We start from the raw sequence: 20938 nt of genomic DNA on the forward strand, positions 1-20938 counted from the left end.
ATATGTAGCCATTGCTTCTTGGATAATATAATTTGTAAATAATGGCTTATTAGTTCAACTGTATACACCATCAGAACCCAAAATATAATCTTGTTTTACTCCATTATTTGTAAACGATGAAATTTGAAACAAACACTGTATAGCTTCAAATATTGTTTAAACTATCATTTTCATCTCATAGATGGTCAGTCCTTGCATCCATAGCTTTATCTTTGAATTTGGGGGGTTACATTGGATTTCTCCAGCTTCATCCCTAAACTATTTACGCAAAAGGTGGCGCAGAATCTGTTTTGTTTGAACTGCAGAATGCACCTTTAAATCCTTGTCGTGCAGGTTGTTGATAGCCTACGAATGGAGATGCAGCATTACTTCTTCCCATCGTTTCTACATTGCATGGAAGACTGTCCTGCGCTGTTTCTAATCCCCATGGAACATTGGCCAGCGCTGTTTCTAATCCCCATGGAACATTGGCCTGCGCTGTTTCTAATCCCCATGGAACATTGGCCTGCGCTGTTTCTAATCCCCATGGAACATTGGCCTGCGCTGTTTCTAATCCCCATGGAACATTGGCCTGCGCTGTTTCTAATCCCCATGGAACATTGGCCTGCGCTGTTTCTAATCCCCATGGAACATTGGCCTGCGCTGTTTCTAATCCCCATGGAACATTGGCCTGCGCTGTTTCTAATCCCCATGGAACATTGGCCTGCGCTATTTCTAATCCCCATGGAACATTGGCCTGCGCTGTTTCTAATCCCCATGGAACATTGGCCTGCGCTGTTTCTAATCCCCATGGAACATTGGCCTGCGCTGTTTCTAATCCCCATGGAACATTGGCCTGCGCTGTTTCTAATCCCTATGGAACATTGGCCTGCGCTGTTTCTAATCCCTATGGAACATTGGCCTGCGCTGTTTCTAATCCCTATGGAACATTGGCCTGCGCTGTTTCTAATCCCTATGGAACATTGGCCTGCGCTGTTTCTAATCCCCATGGAACATTGGCCTGCGCTGTTTCTAATCCCTATGGAACATTGGCCTGCGCTGTTTCTAATCCCTATGGAACATTGGCCTGCGCTGTTTCTAATCCCTATGGAACATTGGCCTGCGCTGTTTCTAATCCCCATGGAACATTGGCCTGCGCTGTTTCTAATCCCCATGGAACATTGGATGCTAGAGTGCTTGTTCTAAACAGGTAGACAATTGTCAAGAATGAGAACGTAAAAACAACACACATTTCTGTGAAAATATACTTCTGGGTAACCAAGATTAGTCTACTTCGTGACTGTTCAGTACCATAGGTCAGTGTACGCCCAAAACGGGTGTCAAGACCATGGAGAGCCAGCTACTCACGATAGCCGTCGTAGGCCTACGATAGGCTTGTTGTAGTTGCACCAGAGTTATCACTCATCTACAACAAGACCGAACATAACTGTAGCCTATCGATTTCTGGGTTTATCATTACTGATCTTGAGTACAACTCAGACAACAAATTGATCTCTCCGTCCGCCGGCGCCAACTGTTTACTTGTAACAGTTACTGTATCTCATGACAACCCTCCAACAATTGGCCATTGGGTGCCCGCTAATGATTTAATAGCAGGCAGATAATTGCTCATTTGGATGTAATGCCCTGAAAGTGGACACTGAAGTGCACTCCAAAGGCACTTAGTCTTTGGATGATGCAATGAGTTGACTATTTCAACAAAGCACATTTTAAAAGGCCCGTAGCCTAGATATGTATTCCAGTCAATACTATCTACAATGGTCTGGCGATGGTTGTTTTGAACCGAAAAAGAAAATTGACCAAAATAAACGCTCTATATGCATAAAGGGCCTAATTTGATTAACCACAACCAATGTTGTACCCTAGTGATGGAGGTCATCCGTTTATAATCAGACACAGAAATTACATTACAAGCATTTGGCTCAGTGAGCTTGCTATGTAAACACGTTCGGAGAGACAATATGGATGACAATTCCAGATTCATTTTTCAACACCGCATGTTCAGATGCTACGGCTCACCCAGTGCTATCGATCTATGGTTTTGGCTCATTGCACATTGCCTCTAGTAAACTATAGCGTGCGTCGTTCAAACCAACTTGACATATTTACAATCAAAACAGAAGACTTCTAGCATTTTCTTTAAGAATAATGTGTTTTTATCTCAAAGGTCACACGCCGAGCTTTACATTTTTCTCCTTATTTGTTATAACCATTGGACATGCGCTCCGAAACTGTGGAGAGATCCTTTGCAGAGACGACCAAATATGCTGCGCGCACGGTAACGACAGTGTCGTCGTCGGCTGTTGCAGGCACACGGTTCACAGCACCTTCTACAACATCGCAATGGTTACGCGGAAACTCTCCGGGGTCCTCCTTTTACTCCTTCTGTTTGCCCTGGGCTACTTCATCCAGCGGATTGCCTGCTCGAGACCCAGGCGACAGCTTGACAGCCATGATCCGCACCCGCTCCTCAACGGACGGATAACGGTATCTCAGGACCCGCTCCTGGAGAGCTACACATCGCATAGCCTTGCTACTGACCTAGCTCCCCCTGTCTCTCTACCCGCCTACGATGAGGTGAAGTACTTGCCAACATATGAGGAGACCGTGCGGGAGGGAGACAGAGGTCGGTTGGAGACCACGGAGCAAGCGGGACAAGAACAGGAACCGGACACGTCCACCTGCGCCTCTCCAACAGTATGTCATCGCTGAGAGAACCAGGCTAACTGACCTTCACTGTCAACATAATGACGTTTGATAACTCTCACAAGTGTTGTTTAGAGGCTATTATGTTAAACTAACACGAATTAATCAAATCAGTCACTCCTGAGTTTTAGTACGCAAGAAGTGCCATATAGCCTTACGCAAAACTGTAATAGGTGTGAAAGAGGCCTTACATGTTTAGGTGGGGAAAAAATATAGCATGTAGGGAAGACATTTTATTAGATACAAGACGTATATATATTAGGTTATAGGTCTACATAAAAGATGAAAAGTGAATTTGACCATTTGTGGTGCGTTTTTTACGCACTGCTCCCCAAAGTCCATAATGACATGTTCATTATTAGGTCTATAGGCGACTTAACATTATTTATGACCATATTTCTCAGAGGAAATAATCTGATACAAACGTATTAAACTTAGTTGGAAAAAAAATGTCATAGGCTGATTTAAAGTCAATTGAATAGCTTCGTGGATTGATTTCGTTTCCATGTAGTCTATTGCACTGTGACAACCTTTTAAAGAAACACATTGATCATAGTGAAATGTGATCTTCATCCGTAAACAATAAAAACAAATTATCATCATTTGTCAATAACTTTTGACATATCCTATCATTGCAAACATTACAAACCCATTGACTTGACTGATTTTGATCGTAGATACTGCACTGTCTCTTTAATATTGTCTTGAACGTCCTCTGATGGTAGTTTGAGCAGGTGTGCCACCTTTTGGAAGCCCTCTATAAGCCCAGCACCGGTCACAGCAGAGCATGGCTGAACGAACCAGTCCCGCTCAGCGCTCATCGTCCTCAGGTGAAAGCGCTCCGTTATCTCCGTGACGGATACGGCCTCAGGAAGGTCCTGCTTGTTGGCGAGGATGACCACAGGCAGACCCCGTAAGAATTCACTCCTCAGGGCGTGATCTAGTTCCCGCCGGGCCTCGTCCAACCGGCGCCTGTCGGAGCTGTCCACCACGAACACCAGTCCAGCAGTGTCCTGATAGAAGCTCTTCCAGTAGTGCCTCATTGTATTCTGTCCGCCCACGTCCCACACGGTCAGAGCAACTGTCTCCCTCTTCTTTTTGGCTTCTATCATCTCCACATTGAAGCCGATGGTGGGAACGGTATTGACCGATTCGTTATATTTCAGTTTGTAAAGAAGGGTTGATTTCCCCGCTGAGTCGAGACCCAATAGGAGAACTCGGGCCTCGGGTTGGGGTCTCGATCCCCGCTGTCCCATGTGTGGTAAAGCGTAACCCGACTACTTGGCAAAGACGCAAGTCAGGGAGAGGCAGTGATATCACCTTATGTCACTGTTCTCTGCCTCGAGCTGCGGTGTTTACCCAGTGCGTTGCCTTTCCGTTACCAGGTAAGCGATTACATGCTACCTATAAACCTTTCGTTCACCGATAAGCAAGGGTCAAAGTATGTCCTATATGAAGCAAGATATGACTGTTGTTTGGTTAGGAACTTATCCACCAAATGAGCCAGTTTAGCGTGAATCAAATCAGTGCGCTGTTGACACAAACAATACAATGTGACACATGCGCAGGTTTAAAAGCCTCATGTTTTTATCACACTTCACATGTTAAAATCCTCCATGTGCATGGTATTTAACCTGCTCTAAAGACACATTGAAGCGTCACCTCGAATTGTTTGACCTTTACGTAAAGTTGAACAAAGTATACGCATGGAGACGAACGCACGCACCCTCTATATCATCAGATAACAGTATATCATATATATCATTATGTCATTCAGATGTACTTAAGGCCAAGACAACCATTGGTTATGTCATGTATAAACTAGCCTATAGCTAAAATAATATATGGGCCATTAGGACACCATATAGAATATATTGCATTTTCCATTTCAATCTGACAGATACAGATACCTTAAATCACAATAAAACCATCAGGCAGGCAATATAACTTACATTATAGTTACATATCAAACAATGGAGAACAATTCCAAAGATGTTTAGATGAAAGAAAGAGAGAGAAATAAAGAAATAACACATTTTTGCTTGGTTCTCAGTTGCTGCCTGAAGCCTTCAGGCCTAGTATTACATTTAAGCTAACTGGTCATACTGGTCACAATCTCACACTCAATTAGTGCAAATATGTACAGAAAGTTTTTCAGCAGATTTTGTGCGTTTTTGTGCGGCTTAATTAGTGTGAAAATACAAAAAAAGTGTGACTTAATTCGTAGGAAAATATATTTTTTCAACTTCATTCAAAGGAAAAATCATTTTTGGGGGGCAAACTTAAGAAAAAATCTTTTGAAAGTTATTGGAGCAGTGCATTTTGGGCAGTGGTGTTCTACACTGCTTTTTTTGACCCACATTTATATATATATATATATATATATATATATATATATATATATATATATATATATAAAATATTAACAACCCAATATTGTTAATCGACCAGGTTATCACTGAAATACTTATAATAAAATAGTAGCCTTATGTTTTCTTGTTTTTAGTTATGCCAATTATGTTTTCTATGCTTGTTTTTGCTTAATACTATGGGATACTGGTGCTAGTCAGATTTTATGAGGGTTTCTAGATTGGAGTAAAAAGCTGTATTTGTCTGTTTTTTGTGGTATCGATAAAGGTATTTGATTGGAGAATGGGGATACATTTTCATGATTTGAAAATAATTCATCAATAAATGTGGGGAAACGGAATACCTGCAAAGAAAAATCTGTTTGGTTTAAATTCCCCTGGTGCAGCTGCATGGTATTTGCAACTATAACAAGTCTGGACTATGATCAATTAAGCCATATCATTGCAGTTGAACAGGTTCATGTAAAATAATGAATTATGTTGGTTTACACTTATGGCACTTCCAAGGCCGTTTCATGATGATTATTACCATCGTGTCAATCATGTTATGTACTTAGGCTATTGTAACAAGGCATTATAGGCCTACTGCCTCTACCCAGAGGAATACTAGGCTTTCATGGTAATGGCCGTTAGAGTTCACTTTGCCACGTATGAGCCCTGTCTAGAGTCCCTGTTGAAGCGTTCACTTTCTTCTGCTACATTGGTGGCAGCGGTGGGATCACATCCAGCTCACGCCTATTTATGTGATCTAGTGTTGGGAAGCATTCTGTTTTCAACATTGTGTTGGGTGTAATTACATTGATATACTTAGTGAACAATGGTTAAGAAACAATGGGTGTGATGAATAGAAGTAGTAATTACAGGTGTAATCAAGCCTTACATCAAAGTTTCCCAAAGCTGAATGGAAAGTGTTATGCCCTGAACAGTTATTCAGAAGAACATCCTCTGCGACTGTCTCATTTAAATAAGTTAACTCACTAGTGTGGACCCAAAACAAACATACACTGCTCAAAAAAATAAAGGGAACACTTAAACAACACAATGTAACTCAAAATCAATCACACTTCTGGGAAATCAAACTGTCCACTTAGGAAGCAACACTGATTGACAATAAATTTCACATGCTGTTGTGTAAATGGAATAGACAAAAGGTGGAAATTATAGGCAATTAGCAAGACACCCCCCAAAACAGGAGTGATTCTGCAGGTGGTGACCACAGACCACTTCTCAGTTCCTATGCTTCCTGGCTGATGTTTTGGTCACTTTTGAATGCTGGCGGTGCTCTCACTCTAGTGGTAGCATGAGACGGAGTCTACAACCCACACAAGTGGCTCAGGTAGTGCAGTTCATCCAGGATGGCACATCAATGCGAACTGTGGCAAAAAGGTTTGCTGTGTCTGTCAGCGTAGTGTCCAGAGCATGCAGACGCTACCACGAGACAGGCCAGTACATCAGGAGACGTGGAGGAGGCCGTAGGAGGGCAACAACCCAGCAGCAGGACAGCTACCTCCGCCTTAGTGCAAGGAGGTGCACTGCCAGAGCCCTGCAAAATGACCTCCAGCAGGCCACAAATGTGCATGTGTCTGCTCAAACGGTCAGAAACAGACTCCATGAGGGTGGTATGAGGGCCCGACGTCCACAGGTGGGGGTTGTGCTTACAGCCCAACACCGTGCAGGACGTTTGGCATTTGCCAGAGAACACCAAGATTGGCAAATTTGCCACTGGCGCCCTGTGCTCTTCACAGATGAAAGCAGGTTCACACTGAGCACATGAGCACATGTGACAGACGTGACAGAGTCTGGAGACGCCGTGGAGAACGTTCTGCTGCCTGCAACATCCTCCAGCATGACCGGTTTGGCGATGGGTCAGTCATGGTGTGGGGTGGCATTTCTTTGTGGGGCCGCACAGCCCTCCATGTGCTCGCCAGAGGTAGCCTGACTGCCATTAGGTACCGAGATGAGATCCTCAGACCCCTTGTGAGACCATATGCTGACACATGCACTTTTGTGGCCTGCTGGAGGTCATTTTGCAGGGCTCTGGCAGTGCACCTCCTTGCACTAAGGCGGAGGTAGCGGTCCTGCTGCTGGGTTGTTGCCCTCCTACGGCCTCCTCCACGTCTCCTGATGTACTGGCCTGTCTCCTGGTAGCGCCTGCATGCTCTGGACACTACGCTGACAGACACAGCAAACCTTTTTGCCACAGTTCGCATTGATGTGCCATCCTGGATGAACTGCACTACCTGAGCCACTTGTGTGGGTTGTAGACTCCGTCTCATGCTACCACTAGAGTGAGAGCACCGCCAGCATTCAAAAGTGACCAAAACATCAGCCAGGAAGCATAGGAACTGAGAAGTGGTCTGTGGTCACCACCTGCAGAATCACTCCTGTTTTGGAGGGTGTCTTGCTAATTGCCTATAATTTCCACCTTTTGTCTATTCCATTTGCACAACTGCATGTGAAATTTATTGTCAATCAGTGTTGCTTCCTAAGTGGACAGTTTGATTTCCCAGAAGTGTGATTGACTTTGAGTTACATTGTGTTGTTTAAGTGTTCCCTTTATTTTTTTGAGCAGTATATTTTACACATTTACAAACTACCTGTTTAAAGTGTCATTACAACCATGGTGTTCTGTTGTTGCGGAAGCTTATACATCTAATAACCTGACAATGATCCACATCATATGGGTAGGCAAATCATGTAAGTGTGTTATGCAGCAAAACACAACTATCATTTTAATAGGATGCAAACCAGTAATATGAATCACTGTTGATCCACCCTGTTCTGTTCTAATGAGATGGCTGTAGGATTTTCTACGGCCTTGAATGGAGGCCTTTCCCAGTCAGGAAGGACGAAGCTAGGTCCCTCTTGGTTCTCATTGGTGAAGACTGAACTGAAGTTAGGGGTTATATGTCAGACTCTCCTATACCACTTTGCCCAACATCTTATACCCCTGAGGTTGTAAATAAATCCTTTTTAAGGTGATATAACTTGTATCATTATTATAGGCCTGTGAAACCCATAGCCAATGGCTTTCAGACTGAGAATTTCTCAATGGAAATTGCTGCTGACATTGAACATAGCTTAGGGTTAGGGTATTTAATTCATTTCATACTCTCCTATGCCACTATTCCCAACATCCTATACCCCATAGGTTGTAAATAAACCCTTTTTAAAGTGATATAACTTGTATCGTTATTATACTGTAGGACTGTGAACCCCATAGCTGAATGGCTTCAGACTGAGCATTTATTTATGGAGAGCAATTTCCGTTTTATAACAGGCAGTGGCCATTTATTTACAGTAGTGTGTTGGTTAATTATTGCTTTCTTCAGTGGAAATACAGAATGTGTATAAAAATGCCAAATATATCAAAAGCTGAATCAAGCAGAGATTTACGACTATTTAACCATGTTAATCATTACGGAAAAATGCTAACTACAAACATTTAACAATTTATAGATAATGAATACATGACAACTAGACACAGATATTTGATAAATTATTCATACAAAATTCAAGAGTTGGCTATAACATGAGTACAAACACTGTGAGTGTGTGTATATGTGTGTAAATGCTCCTGTGTGTGTTTTATCATTTCCCATCATAAAAACGTATCCCCATTCCCCAATCAAGTATTTTCATCGATACCACAAAAAAACAATGAAAAAGTGGAGCCTTGTAACATAGAAAACAGTATTGGCATTAAAAAAAGAAAGAACATAAAGCTACTGTTATATTACAATTATTTTGGTGACAACCTGGTTGATTAGCAATATTGTGTTGTTAACACGTTACTTTTTAAAATATAAATGTGTGTCAATGTGAAATAAACAAAAAATGTTCCCATGTCATTGGATTTAGGATAAAAGTTGTGTGAAAATATACGAAATTCCCTTAAATCCAATCCGTTTCCCACGTTGATTCAATGTCATCACATTTCATTATTTGGTTGAAATGTCATGGAAACAACGTTAATTCAACCAGTTTTTGCACGGTGGAATTTCTATCGTCAAACTGTAAATGCCAAAGGGTCCCATCAAGTTCCTGACTACAAATACAGCCCACCACTAAACAGAAACAGATTAATGTATTTCCAAACTCAGGCTGGAAAGAGAAAAAGACATACACGACAATCAAACCCTGGTTGTGTTGATTGATTTCGTTACAGTAGTTGGCTGGTAGCCAGACATGTCAAAAACATCTAATGAAAAGGTCAAGTCGAAGTTCATGGTTCTGGCTCCTGCCCTTGGCATATCTCTTCAGTTTTACTGATACCATTGTTTCCCTTACAAAAAAAGATTGCAGTCAGAGTGCAGTATAATTGCAGTATGCTGAAAATACTGCATCCAAATAATAGTTTTTTTTTACCACAGTCGACCGCAGTTACTGCGCTTTTACAGTTTCAAAACGGCAATCTTTTTTTATAAGGGTTGAGATGAGAAGACTAGTAACCTAAATAAATAAATAAATAAATAATAATAATAAGTATCTTTGCTGTCGTCAATGTAGACATAAATGTTCTCATCCACATGACGGCGGCATTGTATCTTTTTCTGCCAGCTGGTAGCCCAGGACTGCATGTGTGCCAAAATAATCCACTTTATCGAGCCTATTATGAAGTCCATTCCATAGGTTTTTAAATAGTTGACACATGAATTGTGCTTAAATATGTTTTCACTGAATAGGCAGGCCTATGAACATACTGGTTAAAATGAAACTTGCTCATGCTGGATAACACGTCAAAGAAAATGTAGGATAAATGTGCGCAAAGAACAATGGCACAATGAATGGACTAAATCGACTCCAGAGTGGAGGCACCTGGTTAGGCTGTGCTTCCAAGCATGCATTTTCATCCACAAATATTAGATTAATTCATGATAATACAACGTTTGGTGTATTAACCTTAGGACAGTGGATGGTAGATAACAATCTGCTGGATAACATGCACCCAGAGAGTAATCAATCCAATGTAATCCTTTTTCTCACTGGTCAGTGCAAGGTGGTGCGGTCAAGCACATCCCCCTGAAATTTCTCTCAATCACTGATCTTCTGTCCATTTGAGAGACACACCGCACAAATACGCCGCAGCGATTACGCACGATTGCGCAGAAGCCCGAGATGCACCCTACTAGAGAAGGCTAAACTTTCTCATGAATAGAGACCAATTTAAAACCATAGACGTCCCTATTTTTCAGGATCTTGTATTTTTCTCTCTCGGCTTCATCCAAACTCCACCGGTCGGGTCATCCATTACATACACTAGTCCCGTGTCCCGGCGGCTGTAGTGCCATGAGTGGGGTCGCGTACTCCTCTCATGAATCCCGGCGTCATGAGAGAGGTCCGGCCTCTTCACCGTCTCTTGGAACCGGATAGTAAGGGCACGTGTGGAGCTTTCGTTCATTTTCTGATACACTGAATTACGTTTCACGGGCGCCCGAGCACCAAAGCACTGGAACAGCTCCCACACCTCTACCACAGTGGGCTTGGATCCGCGCTGACCCATTCTTCAAAACTAATACCAAATTCACCTCAAAAGCAGATATGAGTCAGCTCCGGAAGAACCAAAGCTCAGATAGAGACCCTAATTGCAAACACACTCAAAGGTCCTGTCTTTCCTCACTTGTGCTGCTGTTTGCTACACACTTGTTTCGCTTGGCCCAATGACCGAATACTTCTTATAGAAGCTCAGTATCCCAAATAATGAGCTTAGCTTTCCTGTAAGGCGGCGTTAAGTACAGTGACTTTGGTTTACGGAAAGCCTGTTGAATGTTACCACACCTCTCTGGCATTTTGCACATTCGATAAGACTATTTTACAAATGTAGACCTACATGCTATTCTAAGGCCGGTTCCACCTGGCACCGGCCGTCAGTTTTGACTTGGTCCCTAGCTTGCGCACTGTCTAGGCGACGCACGCCAGCAACTGCCAAGCCTCTGTAGCTAGTGGTAGGGTGTTTGGTTACTAGAGTTATAGCGCAGACAGAACTATTTGTGCCTGTGTCTAGCGGTCCCAGAAGTGTATCAACGACGTCATATGTGTTCTTTCTGGCTGTGATCTCACCAGCCCAAACATTCTTATGCTTGTTGTCATCATTGAGGATTTTCAAATAAAACCCAATCAATTGTTTAGTGTCATGACGTGACTGATGGGAGACGTATTCATCAATGTGTGACAATCCAGCACACTGGTGAAGCAAGAAACATGAATACAGAGATATGATTGTTCGGCTGGGTATGTGAGTGCGTCATTGTGGTTTCTCACGGGCCCCAGAGAATACTGCACAAATCTGTTTCTTGGCGGCCATACTTGGTTTGTAAGCTACAGAAAGGTCACATACACATTGCCATACATGAATAAGCAACAGAGGTCAGACAAATCTGTGACCCGTTTATTAATCCCTTTGCTGTATTATATGTTTTCAAAAAATTATTGGACTTATGTTACAAAGTAATTTACTGTGTTAAATCACAGAGTGCAGTGGTAGCTAAATAGACTGTTTGCACAGTCTTTCAAATTGGCTGTAATAACAAACAAAAACAGCAACATTTGACATGGTGGCATTGGATTTAATACTGACAGACTGCATTCAGCAAATTCATACATTTTGTGTTTGGCAGATTATATGAGTGACTTGTTGGTGAACTGTCTACAAGTGATGCTTGTTGCATTATCAACTTATGCATACTGTATGCACAGGTGAACAATAAACATCTGTGTATGTTTTGTTTTGACAATAAGATTAAAACTGAAAAAATAAATAAGGCAATTAAGGTACATTGTTAAATGATAAACGGTTTGCCACATCATAGGGCAGCAGGTAACCTACCTGTTAGAGCGTTGTGCTAGTAACTGAAAGGTTGCTGGTTTGAATACCCGACCAGACAAAATAAAAAATCTGTCGATATACCCTTGAGCAAGGCACTTAACCTTAATTTGCTCCAGAGGCACCATACTATGGTTAACCCTGTACACAACACCTATTCGGTGTATATGATAATATAACATACGTATATATATATATTTTAAATTCAAATTATGTACCTATGAAATAAATAACATGCTGGTCACCCCTTATACAAGTCAGTATTCAATGTCCATCCATGTCTGATGACTCCAGGAGATAAAGAGGAAACCGACCACTAGGGACAACAGTCAGTGCTGTTCCCTTCCAGTAGGTTTGGGTTTTGCTAGGACGTTGTGAATGGGGATGGCGGGTGGGCGTAAACATCTGCATTTGGTTCCAAAAGTTGCATATTCGAATCCAGCGATAGAAAGCTGTTTTTATATTTTGGTTTTAAGCCTATCCCAAAACTTAATTCTGAAAGGTTAATGTATAACCGTAATAATTCTGAGTTAATGCCTAAACATTACCCTAACCTTAAAAATGTGGAGTTAATGCCTAAATCTTAAACACTTAGAAATTTGATGTTTGGAACTACTTCGAAATTTGACGTTTGAGAAACATGAATGAACGTCAAATTCTGAGGTGAGCCTGTGAGAGTGTTGGAAATACAGCTGTAATAGTAGTATTCAATACAGTAGTACACTTGTAAAACTAACACACGGGTGGCCATATTACTGGCAATTAGCCTTCCTGTTTCAGCTGTGTAGCCTTTAACTCAGTCGTCATGGGTAACGGTGCTTTAATAAGCAGTCTGAGATGCACCTCCCAGTCCGTACGATTCCCATGATCGAAGGCATCAACACCTGTGTGCTAAAATCCACAGATCTTTCCTAAACACGGATAGGCTAAACAAATGTCCTATACAGGTCCAGTACCATAATACAGTAACTTAACATCAGCCCTGTTACGACTATGTTGACGAAAAAGGCAAGGGCTGGAGCTAGATCAGGGTATAACTGCTCCTGTATATGACCAAGGACATTTTTATGGGCCGATGCTTAAGGGCTTATCATTCCACCAAAATGAAAAGTCTCAACAGGTGCTTTTTCTTTTACAATTTTCTTCAGGACAGTATCAGTCCTGTGACAGTACAATACACTGCAGCAGGGTGAGCAGAGAACACTAGATCAGTTTGCTGTACTGTTTGAGTCAGAGTCATCTTCTCAGTGATGAAGAAGAGGTGATCTCCAGTTGTGTTTTCGTGCCGAATGCCAATGTGTGAGACGGCAGATGGACGTGTGTATGTGTGTGTGTATGTGTGTGTGTCAAGATGATCAAGCACTCCAGCTTCCGAGTTAAGGCCATAATTCAAGCAAAAATACTTCTCTATCCAAAAGTCATAGAAATGAAAAACAAACTACATCGTTTAGGATGTTGGGGTGGTTGTACGTGCGTTTCAAAGAGAATGCCAGGTATGCATGTTGCAACAGTTCCCAATCCTCCCCATTGATTGCTTGCTGCACTATCCATAATGGAGGAGAGTCTATCTATAGCATAACAATAACAATGACCCCGTCACAAACGCGTGACCTCATCACCGCCTCTACTCCTCAGCCTTGCTCCCCACGGGGCCGCTCTTGAACTTGACCACCATGACGGTGATGTTGTCGGGGCAGCCGCGGTAGAAAGACTGCAGCACGATGCTCTTGGCACCGTAGTGCGGCTCGTCCAGGCGCTCGTGCACGAAACGCACTGCCTCCTCGTTGCTGAAGGCGTCCCACAGCCCGTCCGACGCCAGGATCATGAACTCGGGCTGCAGCTTGTCCAGGTCAAAGGTCAACACGTCGGGGTCGGGGATGACCACGTTGAGGTTCTTTAGGGGGTAGTCGCCCAGCGAGCGAGACATGGCCAGGATGCCCTGGACGCGCCACGAGCCGTTGAAGCTGATGAAGCCCCCTGGTGGTGAAGGAATGGAAGTGCAATGCCCTTTGATTAAACTCTCAGTAACTTTATTATCTCACACCGGGACATTGGTCATTGATTGTGTACACGGGAAAAAAGTGCAGACAGAGCAAGGGAATTTCTGTATCACAGTCAAATTACATTATATCTATGTTTTTAATAGATATTCTATTTACCAAATCCACCTCAGCATATCAGTGCTTCCTATCATTTGTCAGAGCAAGTAATGTATTCAACTTCTCTTGCCCTTCAAAAGAGGGCCAATAGGTAGTGAGTCAAGGCTGCAATCTCTCCCTTTGACACTAATTCATTCTAGTGATTCATCCTAGCGTACCATTGTGATCTGCTCAAGTATGGGAAACATTTTATGTCGTCATGACGTTATGCACTACCTTCCACAGCCGCAAAAATGGTATGTGTGTTTTGTTTCTGTGTTGAACACTAAGGGCTGGTTTCCTGGACACAGATTAAACCTGGTTCTGGACTAAGAAACAGTTCTCCAATTAAAGTGGTCTTTAGTTCAGGACTAGGGTTAATATGATCCAGGAAACCCACCCCAATGTGTGAATTCACTGTGTTGAGTTTAGCTCGGTTTGACACAAACACGTCTTTTTAACGTCCCCATAGCGTTGTGGTGCTGTTCACCCATGCTGGAGGTCCGCTAACCTGCCCTCTTGATCCTCTTGCGCTCCTTCAGCTGGTATGGCTTGTGGTCATGTGACAATGCCACAGCGTTTCCGTCCTTGTCACACAACACGCCTCGTGAGTCCCCAACGTTGGCCACCGTCAGCTCCCTGTCCGATAGCAGGGCCACCAGACATGTAGTACCTGAGAGAAGGAGACAGAGGTGATATTTCAATTTAAAGGGACGTTACATTCCAAAACCATAGATGATCTACACAAGCGATGGCCTGGGACGTGGGCTCATCTTGAGATAAGACTACTGTTATAATCTGAAAACATCTGAGTGTAATGAACCTTTAAGTTCATGTTTTTCACCTGTGATTCTCATTCTCAGAATACCACAAGTGTACCAAAGTCCGCTAACCAACCACAATACTGAGAGCCATACTGTATTTCCATCACAGCTATGAAAGTCCAGGTAACAGGAGTGAAGGTCCTAATAACGTATCTGACAAAGGTCTACCTTTTCATGTCCTCCTCCTCCATTGAAAAATCCAGTGATTTATAAGGTACTGTTTCCAGTACATTCATCTAATCCATTTCTCAGGGCTGACAATAAATCTCTCAGGGCAACAAAGCAGCTTTGTGTACTCCGTGACACTGACTTGTGTCTTGACCTTCCAAAGGTTGTCCCCATGGAGGCATTTCACCCCTGCCATAATAAATAATACTACATTTGATGTATACGGCTTTACTTTTAACAGACTATCTGTAAAAAGTACTATACATTTCCAAAAATGTTTTTTTCTCTCCCTTTAGACATAAAGTGATTAGGATTTTATAAAGAGGGTCAACTCTGACCTGTTTTAACCCTTGTGTTGTCTTAAGGGTAAAAAATGACCCGCCACTAACAGCAGAGAAAACTTGAATTTGATGACTTTTTCTAGTGACCCCAACATTAGAAAAAGTGTTTCATGTTTTAGTGTCCAGGAACAAGAGAACAATGATTTAGAAGAGGAGGTATCTGAAGAAGAAGATAGGGAAGAATACAACTCAGAGCACGATGCATCATCTTCAGATGAAGAAGAAATCTCCCAAGCTGAGAGACATTTTTGTCAAAGAACAGCAAAATAACATGGTCCTTGTCACAATATGACAACCAGGGCAGGATGGTAGCACAAAATGTCATAAGGATGACCCCAGGGTCCACAAGACATGCAGTTGCCCATGGCCAGGACATCTCCTCAACATTCTACATGTTCATCACACCAGCCATCGGAAATAATCATCCTGGAGATGACAAATTCATGGCATCAAGATATGGGTGGCCTGTGACGCACAATCCAGCTACGCTTGGAAGATGCAAGTCTTCACAGGGAAGCCTACCAGTGGAGGCCCGGAGAAGAACCAGGGGATGCGGGTTGTGCTTGATGTGACAAGTGGACTGAGGGGGCACAATGTCACGTGCGGCAATTTCTTCACCTCTTATGAGCTCAGCCAGCAGCTCCTAAAGAGGAAGATCACCATGGTTGGCACAGTTAGAAAGAACAAGCCAGAGCTCCCCCTGCACTCCTCGCAACAAGGGGAAGAGAGTCCTTCTCATCAAAGTTGCCTTCACCCCCACCACCACTCTAGTTTCTTACCTCCCAAAGAGGAACAAGAATGTGGTCCTCCTGAGCACACTGCACAAAACGGCTGAGATCAGTGATCGTGAGGACAGGAAGCAAGCCATCATCCTGGACTACAACCACAACAAAGGAGGCGTTGACAACCTGAACAAGGTGATTGGAACATACAGCTGCAGGAGGATGACTGCCTGCTGGCCCCTGGTCATCTTCCATAACATCATTAACGTGTCCTCATACAATGCCTTTGTGATATGGAACACGATCAACCCTACCTGGATGCCTGATAAGCAAAAGAAGAGGAGGGTGTTCTTGGACAACTGGGAAAGGCACTTGTAAGACTACGCATTCAAAGAAGGGAGTGCCTCCCCCGCACAGCAGCCTCTGCAGCGCTTGTGAAAGCTGTTCAGTGGGCTGAATCTTGTCCTGATCCTCCTGAGGCTGCAGCTGGGGCAGGCAAGAGGAGGAGATGCCAATTCTGCCCCCCAAAGAAGGACTGTAAAACAAACACTATGTGCTGCACATGTGATAAATACATCTGCATAGTCTATGCACACACACTTGCATACTGTCCTACATGTGCTAATTAGAGTTGATTGATTTATGTTCTTCATATTTTTGTATCTATTATCTTATTTTATTCGTATTTATTGTTGTTGTTTATACACCTTGTGGGTGGGGGCAATGTTTAAAGAAATGGGAGAAGACTAGTATTTTGTAGTTGAATTCCTCATTGTACAGTATATAAGAATATATCACTATGTTGCCAAAAAAGTTCAAGACATTGTTTCCCTTCAATAAAATGCACTAAAAACTACTTTCTGCATATTTCTGCTACTTTCTGAGGCTATACAAGTGCTATCTCTTGCTAAGAAATGTATGTTTACACCTATGTAGTACCCTTAGCAATAATAATAATATTAATAATAAACCTTTACTTTAGTAAAGAAAAAAATGATGACAGGTGTGTTGTAATAAAAGCGAGTGGTGTCCACTGATTAAATGCAGTCTTTCTGCATTGTAAAGAGGCAAAACCCAGATATTCACAAAGTTTGTGATGAATGACAGGTTGTTTCTTCATGCAAAATAGATTTGGGGTTTAAAATTCGCCTCTCCCCCTCTGACCCATCTCTGTCCGTGTGTATCGGACTTAATGTCTTAACCAATCCGCAGTATTGCCACATTTTTAACCCGTCCAACCTCGTACTCATCTCAGAGAAGGAGTGCTGATCCAGGATCTAAAAGGCTAAACTGATCTTAGATCAGCACTCCTACAGTCCCTCACCTGCTTCGTCGTGATTGGCAGAGAGCTTGTCCACCATGTCTCGGTCTACAGCCAGGATACGCTGCTCCAGGATGCTGGGGTAGGAGGGAACGCTCTCCCTCTTCTCCCTTTCATAGGACAGCAACTGCTGCCTCAGAGACTCCGGAAGGTGGGCCTTTACATAGTCCGCTGCAGCCTGTGAGAGATGGAGAGAGAGAGGGGAAAGGGGTGGGGGGGAGAGAGAGCAATATAAGTGTTTAGAAAGTTGTTCATCACGGTTTTGGTTGAATTTCAGTTATTTGACCGGTCAACTTTCTGATGATTGGTTGATACAATTCTGTGCTTTTACTTGTACAGCGGTACAGAATGCTTGTTTTTTTGCCTGTACCCGAATGAATCCAGATTAAATGTTTGAACGAGGCTGTAAATGACTGATAACCTGTGTTCTTGAGAAATAGTCTGTCTTAGTGCCCATATTTTGCAAGAATACAGCCAGGAGATAGCCGCCAATGTAAACAGAGACTATCAGACGTTTAGTTTAAAAATGGAAATTGTTCAATCTGAATTCAAAGTCCAAACAAGTTCTTTATCTTATAATACATTGACCCCAAACTACAAGTTTAAAACACAAAAAAGTATATTTGAAATACACACCAAAAGGAATGACACCAATGTTTTCTAGGACCTACCAGAGATATCCAAACAAAAGCTATACATAGTGCAAGACCAGAGAAATTATATTTGACGAGCACATTTTATACCCTATGTAGAAAGGGTTTCAATGTAGCAGGTTGTCTACAGATAATTAATGTGTCTACATACAGCACTGGGTGAATGGAGGCAGTATGTAAGAGATTTTAATATGTATGCTCAAATGCACACTTGGTGGCTTTGCTAATTTCCAATAATAATTAATTAATTAATAATGACTAATCAATTACCATGGGTCAAACCCGGTGGGCATGAAGGTTAACACTGGTTTCCAGTGCTGTTTAAAGAGACTGTCTGTTTCTCTTTATATATTCAAATTACTGTTACCTGAGTAAGAACAGTAAATATCCTTGGTTTTACTACACGTAGAAATGTGATTTTAGTTGGATTTAAAGAGGTGTATTTTCAGTATTTGACAAATTATTTCCAGTCTGATACGTGGAAAAGAAAACGGAGAAGGAAGGTTCGCCAGGTGTTCTGTGCTGAATTATTCAACAACCTCTCTTCCTCTCCATTCCTCCCTCCTTCCTGCTCTCTTTTTTAGCCCTTTTCATTATCTTCACTGCCTCCTTTCTCCTCAGATCATGTTCATCTTATTGAATATTAATTCAGCTGCTGGAAGTTTATATATTTCATTATAGAAGCATTCAAAAGTCTTAAAGACTTGAGACTCGACACACTCATGTCGTCGTTTGCATATTCTTACACTGCAATCAATAGTTCTTGTGTTTTAATCAGTCCTGTAATCAAGCCATCCAATTAACCGAAGCAGATGAGATATTAACGAACAAACTAATTTCACTCATGGTGATAATTGTAGGAGCAGATTGATTTGAGAGAGGAGCATGTAATGAGGAAGTGAAATGGAATAAAATAAATTATTAAAACAGTCTTCATTAGTCACCAGTGTGAGTAATCTCTCACTCTCTCTCTCTCTCTCTGAGTATAATCACTAATTCGTTAAATTTGTTTGGGAGGAACACAGGGAGCCTTGAATAGTGAATGTAAAGTTACCCATCCAAGAGCCCAAATTACTAAGCCATGTAAAAGTACATTCAGCGTTCAACCTTTTTTCATTCAATTCAATATATATTTTGCATCTTGAAAATGTCTGACTTTGGTGATGAAGGCCATTAAACTGCGAAAAGATTGAAAAAGGATAGAGTTGAGAATTTGCTACATATTTGCAGTTTAAGGACACACTGCTCAGACAGAGACAAGCTGTTCTGTACACGATATTTGTTTAGGAGACATTTTGCTCCTTTTGATACCAGGGGACAAGCAAACATTTATTTTAACTCGCAGAAAATAATTAGGAAAAAAGCAATTGAGCATGTGTCCTCACATTTCCCACAAACCCCTCCTGCGACTTGAAGGCGGACTTCTACAGACTTGGGTAAGTGAGAGGTTCACACTGAAAAGGTGAACATTTAGTCCTCTGAGTGTGTTGGGTTTGGGGCTCTCTCTAACTAACACATCTCTGTTACTCCCAACACATGTTTGCCAAAAGAGCTTAGCTCAGGATAGGTTAATTCAACACTCACCCCGGCCCCTTCTGACAAAAAGTTCCACAACACATACCCATATGCATGCGCTTATAACTCATTCACTCAGCAACCTAGTCTACTGTGCATGTTTCTCTTGACGTGCCTCTGGCAGTACTCACAATGTTGTGGAACCTTCCCCTCGTGATTTCTCAGGAGGACCAGGCCTTCCTGGTGAACCAGTTCTACAATCAAGGGGGCCTGCCCGATGTAGGCATCGACGACTCCCTCCTGCAGTACTTTGGGCTCAACTCGTCGGTCGTGCTGCAGGACCACTCTGCCCAGCTGCTGGCCTTTGTGGGCAGCCAGGCCCTGTTCTACGTGGCCAGCCTGGATGCGGCTCTTGCCGGCCTGAGCAGTGTGCCCAACGCAGTGGGCATTGGTGCTCTGGTGGTCTCCATGATCTTAGAGATCAGCGCAGCAGGTCTCGGGGAGCCCCAGCCAGATGCGTCCCACCTGCTCCGCCATGTCTTTGCTGAAGAGAAAGTTTCAGCAGTGCGTGATCTGATGGAGGAGTACCTGAAGCTCCACCGGATGCACGTGGGGGCTAGTGAGCGCCTGCTGAAGGAAACGCGCCGCCTGGAGGCTGAGCTCAGTGTCCAGCTGACTCGTCTGAAGAACTCCATGCTGCATGACGGCCACATGAGCACGCGGGCACTCAAGCACTGGATCAATTGAGCCGCCTTCCACTCCCAGATGCTGGTGCACCAAGCTCGCCTGGAGTAGGACAATGGGACAGCTGCCCATGCAGCTCTGGGCTCCTACCTGCAGGAACTACACCCCCTGCTGGCCGAGTACAGGAGGTACAGAAGCTTCAGCCTGGAAATGGTGAAAGATTGGTATGTATGGTTCTTGTCACAAGAGGGAGCGAAGGAGGAGGCAGATGTGTTCTGGGGATTGTTGGCCATCATGTTCAGTTTGTGACAAAGAGACTGGGGAGTCACGAAGCATTCCACTCCTAAACAAAGATTCATGGTATCTACCAAGAAACTATTGCAAACAGATCAAAGAGGCCTACATCAATCACACATTCTCAAACCACCACCAGATCACTGGTATTAAGGGTTATTTCACAGCCATCAAGGTGAACCTGACCAACCTTATAGCTCAGCGTGGCGTCTTCCATGTTCCCACACAACTGTCTCTAGCAAACCTAACCCAGGCAACAGGATTGGAGTCGATTCACTGGTGTACAGATGTATAAGCATTAATAAAGATGATCAAGTTACCCAGAAACCCTTACTCTGTGACTGGATTTCAGATAAGAAGTTCTGACTTGAGCGTGTGTG

At 42.9% G+C, this 20938-nt stretch overlaps 2 protein-coding genes across 4 annotated transcripts in view; both read right to left on the reverse strand.

Annotated features, from left to right (window-relative positions):
• Positions 1–2879: 2879 nt before the first annotated feature.
• On the reverse strand, positions 2880–5028 carry arl14 (ADP-ribosylation factor-like 14). The gene has a single exon (XM_055882966.1). The coding sequence runs from the start codon at positions 3960–3962 to the stop codon at positions 3348–3350; it is 615 nt and encodes a 204-aa protein (XP_055738941.1). The 5' UTR covers positions 3963–5028; the 3' UTR covers positions 2880–3347.
• Positions 5029–8563: 3535 nt separating this feature from the next.
• Positions 8564–20938, reverse strand: part of LOC129823892 (protein phosphatase 1L-like) — a 29553-nt gene continuing 17178 nt past the window's right edge. The window contains exons 1-4 of one of the 3 annotated variants that reach the window (XM_055882969.1): positions 20749–20895; positions 17416–17590; positions 14548–14709; positions 8564–13875 (exon numbers count right to left, since the gene is read on the reverse strand). In XM_055882969.1, coding sequence (XP_055738944.1) covers positions 13523–13875; positions 14548–14709; positions 17416–17590; positions 20749–20775 — 717 coding nt within the window. In that variant the 5' untranslated portion in view covers positions 20776–20895 and the 3' untranslated portion in view covers positions 8564–13522. Of the gene's footprint in view, positions 13876–14547; positions 14710–17415; positions 17591–19771; positions 20727–20748; positions 20896–20938 lie in introns of those variants that run through there. The other 2 variants (XM_055882970.1, XM_055882968.1) reach the window with 2 other exon arrangements.

This window comes from Salvelinus fontinalis, chromosome 26 (genome assembly GCF_029448725.1).
Source record: "Salvelinus fontinalis isolate EN_2023a chromosome 26, ASM2944872v1, whole genome shotgun sequence".
Classification (NCBI taxonomy): domain Eukaryota; kingdom Metazoa; phylum Chordata; class Actinopteri; order Salmoniformes; family Salmonidae; genus Salvelinus; species Salvelinus fontinalis.